A 6,585-nucleotide genomic window follows, 5' to 3' on the forward strand; every position below is an offset into this window, starting at 1 on the left:
TATGTGAATAAGATTGATGTACTTTGGTGAAAATTCAAATCGGAAGGTATTTTCACTAAAAGCTCATTGCAACCTAGCCTCAGGACATATTTTATCTTTTAAACCGAAATGATTTGAATTTGTGGGGGATTGTTGAATTTTGTATTAAATTCAAAGCATTTTTTGGTAGTGTTTTTAGTCCCACATTGCTAAGTGGAGAAGCTTGGAAGGGCTTATATAGGAAGCCCTTCCATCCTTGCTTAGCAATGATAAGGGGACCTACACGCATGCACGGGCCAAGTCCAAATCGAGTGGATTTAGGGGGTTCGAGCCGGAAATCCATAAACCGGGCGTCACGTACGCGATTAACGCACGCAGGGGGGGGGGGGGGGGGCAAATCCCCAGCCCGTGGGCCTTGCGCTCACGAGCGGCCCGGTCTGTTTTTGCTAGTTTGGTTCAGTCTGAACCAAACCAGTTTGGTTTCCGGTTCGGTTGGTTCGAACCAAACCAGAGTTTGGTTTTTTGTTCCGCGTAAGGAACAGACGCAACACCGCGCGAGAGGAGACGCGGACGTGACACCGCGCGTGAGGAGACGCGGACGCGTTTCCTCGCTAGCGAAGCAGTGCTTCGTACCTCCTCAGAGTGAATAAAAGGGGATAAGCAGTGCCTCTATTCTTCACTCAATCTTCCTTCTTCTCCCTTCTCTGTGCGATACATTCTGCACAGCACCTCCTCTGTTTTTCTTTTCGAGTTCGAGTCTTTCTGCGCCTTTGTTGTGTCATGAGGCTTGGTCTTTCGGCGATCTGAGGTTGGGTCCGAGTGTCGCGTCCGTTTTGGAGTGCACCTACGGACAAGACGAGCGGTTGTCGGATCTTGGGGGAATTTTACCGGGGAGCCTTTGCACCATGAGGTGGCAATAAATTCTCTAAAGACAGTCGGCGTGCCGACGCTTCAACCGGATAATTATATTCTAAACCCGACTATTTTATTTATCTGTCTATTGCATACTATTCTTGTCAATATAAAACTGCTGTTTTTATTGCTTTGTTTACAACAGTTTGATGGCTCTGGATGAGACTCGTTCTGAACCAACTCGATACTCATTGACGTGGTTCACGTGGTTCCGTAGCGTGATGAGCATCAAGGAAAATCTGAGGGAAATAATCGAACCAGTAATTACACTTACAGATGATACCTTCGACAACATTTGTATCATTGCTGAACTTGCAGGTCAGTGCGCTGCAGAAGACCCCCGCCGGCGGCCGGACATGTGCCATGCAGCGGGTGTACTCGCATCGCTTGTTGAGAAATGGAGGCCTGAAGATGGCGACAAGGATGAGTATTGGGGGATCGACTTAGGCAAACCTCTTCTTCTGCTGGTGGGTCGTTGGCAAGCAGCTGATGGAGATTCCGGTGTAAGCTCGATGATCAATCTCAACACAGAGGGAAGCATCCCTAATATGCCTGATGGATTGGCGGCAGGTGAAAAAAAAACAGAGTACATTGCTCCGCTCTGATTGTGCTCTGCTTTCTTTGGGTAAGTTCCTTTCTACTCTTTTCGAGTTTTCTTATAAATGATTTATCTATCATGTCTTATAAGAACGTAGAAATAATTTCGTTATGTATTGTATTAAAAATGAGACATTTAAGTTCCTTCTAACTTGGTTTTATTCAATAAGTCTTGATCATAGAGGACTTCCGTCGCCTTCCGACTAACATTCATCACCTTCTCTTTTGTCATTTTTTTCTTCGTTTTTTAATGAAGTAAAATCAAGTAATAAGCCAAAATCAGCAGCTTCTTGGTATTTTATATTTTCTTATTTAGCAAAACCGACAAGGTTAATTGATTTCTAACCATTTAACGCTATTTTTTTTCACCCCGGCCACTTCACTTTTATAAGCCACTACACACCCCGGCAAATGGCCAAACCGTCTTCTGCTTCTCTCTTCTCGGTCCAATTAAGCATCGATTGTTCGATTGCCGATGTCGGAGAAGAGGGAGTGCGGCCACAACTACGGCGAGTGCGAGCGGCGCCGGATTTACCGCCGAATCATCGCTTGCATCCTCTTCCTGATCACCCTCGTCCTCCTCATCATCCTCATCGTCTGGCTCGTCCTCCGCCCCACCAAGCCCCGCTTCTACCTCCAAGACGCCTCCCTCGTCCAGCTCAACCTCACCGCCAACGCCGCCATCCTCACCACCTTCCTCCAGGTCACCATCTCCTCCCGCAACCCCAACGACCGCATCGGGATCTACTACAACCGCCTCGTGGCCTACGCCCGCTACAACAGTCAGCAGATCACCTCCTCCACCGTGCTCCCTCCCGTCTACCTGGCCCCCCACGAACAAGTCATCTGGTCTCCTTTCCTCTTCGGCGGCGCTGTCCCCCTCGACTCCAACCTCGCCGCCGCTCTGTACCAGGACCAGAAAGCGGGGTTCGTCCTCATCTCTGTGCGCGTGGGCGGCCGCCTCCGGTGGAAGGTCGGCACATGGATCTCCGGCCGGTACCACCTCCACGTCAACTGCCCTGCGTTGCTGGTGCGGAAGGCTGGATCCTACGACTTCCGGTTCCAGCAGAGCACCCGGTGCAGCGTTGACGTCTGATCGATGGAAATCTACTCGATCCAATATCTTGCTTGCTTGCTTGCTTACGTTCGTGCTTAGAATTGAGCCACACAAGTGGCTTTCGTGTTGCCTTCCCATATCGTGTTTGTTGTACTGTCTTCTCAGACATGGACTTTGCAACCACTGTCTTTTCCACGGCAATCGATTAAATTGAAAAAAAGATGGGCAAAAATTAAAAGCACGTTCATCATTTACGTTTCTATGGGCACCCGTTCAAAAAAAAACAAAAATTAAAAATAAAAAAAGTCAAATGAGCCCCACAATAAAACAATGAACACTTATTTTTTTTTTAAAAAAAAGATACTTCAGAATTCATCACTGTAGTAGAAGTTATCGGCTTATTTCTATAATCTAGAGAAGTTAGTGATTAGTTTAGATAAGGTATAGAAATTAGCTAGTAGTGGTTATACGTTATTCAGACCCGGCTCAAGGCATAGGCCATTAAGACCTATGTGCCCAATTTTATTGGAGCCCGTTATTAATTAAAGAATAGATTTATTATTTAATATTTACATTTAATAGTTATATTGTCTAGTTCCAAAGTTGCATTATGTATGCATGTAGATTTTGCTCTAGATTGGGCTTGCTTCGAATTCCGTTATAGTGCTCTTTAGATTTTGCTAGCTTCCAATGCAATCGATTTTATTTTAGATTTTGTTGTTTCTATTTTTATAATGCACTTCAATTAATTCCAATGATAACTATATTTAATTACATATTAATTATAATTATTATAGTCTGATGCTAAAATTATTTCTAGAGCTACAATATAATTATTTAAGACCTTATATCTAATTTCTTTTTTTTTTATCTTATTTTATAATTAGTTCATCATCTATTCATTATCTCATTAGTGTCCATTTATTTTTTTCTCTCTTATCATTAGTTCTCTAAGAAGACATCCTTTTCCTATCTCACTCGATAAAATTTTTTTCACTTTCTTTTTCTTGAAATGTTCTTTATTGTTCTGCATAAATAAATTATGGAATGAATGAACTATGAACCCAAATCTAGATTATTAGTAATTGTATGAGAATTTTCTTATATATTTATGTCAGTAATAATCGAAGTTTGAAATATTATCAAATTAAAATTACATGGTGTGAATTTTTAAATCTAATTATTTAAAAAATTTAAATACGTCGTTGTTGATCCCAAGTCTAAATAAAAAAAGGATAAAAAAATTATTTTTTTAAAAAAATATTATTAAAGGTTTTTTTTCTTCGCCTAGGGCCCTGTAGAACTTTAAGTCGTCCCTGACATTATTATAAAAGTTATATGCTAATTTTTATATATTCAATCATAATTAAATTAAATTAAATTTATTTGAAATGTAATGTGATATAGAATTCCTATTATTTAGTTTACTAGTTGAACTATTATTTTAATTAGATTATTATTTAAAAAATAAAAATTAAAATAATATAAAATTATTGTTGTATAAGCTAGCATATAGCTTTTACACATCCAAAAATCAGATAATATATTTGTAGAAACTAGTTGCTAGCTTCTATATATTGTAGAAGCAAGATGTTAACTTCTATAATTATAGAAGCTAGTTGCTAACTTCTACACACATCTAGCTTCTACAATTATAGAAGCTAGTTGCTAACTTCTACACGACTAAATGATTAAATAATATAAGGATATTTTGGGTAAGTCATTTTAAAAGGGGCATTTGACTTTTTTTTAAAAAGAGGCGCTCATCTAACGAAAATGCAAATGATGGATGCCCTTTTAATTTTTATTTATCTCTCGTAGTACAATCTTACAATCACATATCATTAGGGGTGATATATCATATTGTAGAAACAATTTTATATCATACTGTATATCGTATTAAAAATTATGATATTTGAAAAATGTATACTAATACTATATCGACATTTCAGTATATCAAAATTTTGATATACTGAATTTTTAGTATGGTCAAATTTAATACCATTTATATTAAAATTATTTAATATTTCAATATTTTGATATTTTGGATATATATATATATAATCCTATCTGAAAGGTGAAGATGATGTGTTAGATAGATGGCGACAATGTTGATTGCGCAAAGACTTTTAGATCAAATTAAGGGCTACGGGCTGGTGTGCAAATCCTCTCCGTACACACTTAAACGAGCAAACAAAACGTTAGTACCAAAAATTAGGAAAGGGGTCCCTATCTAAGGCCCTCTGATGCTCAAGTCGGTGTATTGTTCAAGCGGGAAGTAGAACAATAAACGAGTAGCAGGACGCGTACGTAGTAAAATGTATTAAGCGTGTGTTCCTTGCCATCGAAGATGACCCCCTTTATATATCACCTCTACAACCTCCGTAATTATGAGATGACAAAGAATATCGGGTTTCAGAAGTTGTCGAGTAAAGGAATATGTATAGCCTGGGAGGCATGTAATCATCATCTAAGGAATCTTCCATTAGCCGTGTGCACCTTTTTATAACTGACACCATTGATGAAGTGGTTGAAGGAATATGTTGTTATAATATGTCGATTGATGGAAAATGTAGAGTCACCTTCAATGAAGGTTCCATTGAATTCTTATGTAATGACAAAAGAATATTCTCTGAGAAATGATTGTTACTCTCTGATAGGTTGTTGTGATTTTCTAACAATGTTGTCTCCTGGGGATGCCCGATCGGGCACATAGTTGATCAACTATATATTGTAGCAGCCGCTCGATATATGAATGAGACACTGAGTTCTATGAGGTCGTTTTGCCTTTAGGGCTGTTCGAATATATATTGTGTGATGTTGGAGGTCTGATTATAGAGTAATATACAACTAAGTCCCTATGTCCGGGCAATTCTTCGACTGCCCGACCTTATGTAGGGATTCTTGCTTTTAGAGAATGGGGGACTAAGCGCCAAAAAGGCCCGACTGGATCTTTTAGCCGATCGTCCTTGTATTTGAAGGTCTATCCTTGAAGTGATATCCTGTCTTGGGGACCTTAGCACTGGGCAAGGAGCCAAGCCTGATTGAGAGTGACTCTTTGACTTCCACCTCTCCTTAACTTAGACCGCCACCTTATTTTGACTTTGCCTATTATATCATACTTGGGTCTGTTCATAAAATCTCATATCACTAGCCTTCCCTTTAAGTCTAATTGAAGGAGGCTGATAGTTGATTGTCTGGTCCCAAGTTTATTTTTGCTCAACCGGGTGAACTTGCTTCCACTTGCCCATCATTGGTTTGATTGGGTGAACACACTTCCGCTCACACATCACTGGTTCGATCGGGTGAACACGCTTCCACTCGCCCATTGTTGCTACACATAGTCATATTTTTTGAAAAATGCATGTTAGAGGATTGACATGTCTAGTAGTGTATTACTGATATATGAGAAGTCATTTTTCAGCGTAATGATTTAGCTATCTTATTCATCATAAATGTCTATTTATGGGCAAGTACAATGTGCCCTACTAACACATTTTTTGAAGCGACAACTAATGCATGCTTTTCGTATGGACCAACGATACTTCTCCCTTTGTAAAAAAATCAATGGTCTTCAATGAGTATGCTGTTTTAATCGGACGACTATGGTGAAGCCTTATCCTGTGGCGTATGTTTAAAAACCTTAAACGATGCAGAAACACATCACTTTGTGCTTTGTCTTCGATTTTCTCTTCGACGACTTTCTTTGACCAACTTGCCTTTCTTTCGATCTGGATCAATAAGTCCTTCCTAAGAATCTGTTGTTCCATGGTATACTTTTACTCGTTCAAATTTTGATAATAGTGATCGAGAGGTTCTTCGTTTTTCATACGAAATCTCCAAAAATCATCGCATTCGACTTCCAACCCCTCTAGATCACCCCCATCGCCCTCTGCCAAGCTATGTTACATTCTTTAAGGACCAACTAAAAGCGGGCTTGCACTTTCCTATTCCCCGCTTCCCTTATGAGATAAGTTTATACTTTAACATTCTTCTCTCTTAGTTTGCCGTGAGCGCATTTCGCAATATATGCGAGATGC

The 6,585-nt window shown here is 39.6% G+C and overlaps 1 protein-coding gene across 1 annotated transcript; it reads left to right on the top strand.

The window, feature by feature from the left end:
• The first annotated feature begins 1,879 nt into the window (after window positions 1-1,879).
• Window positions 1,880-2,740, top strand: LOC122020861 (NDR1/HIN1-like protein 1). The gene has a single exon (XM_042578893.1). It carries the CDS (start codon window positions 1,964-1,966, stop codon window positions 2,582-2,584), a length of 621 nt encoding a protein of 206 aa, XP_042434827.1. The 5' UTR covers window positions 1,880-1,963; the 3' UTR covers window positions 2,585-2,740.
• Window positions 2,741-6,585: the final 3,845 nt, after the last annotated feature.

Source organism: Zingiber officinale, chromosome 1A (assembly GCF_018446385.1).
Source record: "Zingiber officinale cultivar Zhangliang chromosome 1A, Zo_v1.1, whole genome shotgun sequence".
In the NCBI taxonomy this organism is placed as follows: domain Eukaryota; kingdom Viridiplantae; phylum Streptophyta; class Magnoliopsida; order Zingiberales; family Zingiberaceae; genus Zingiber; species Zingiber officinale.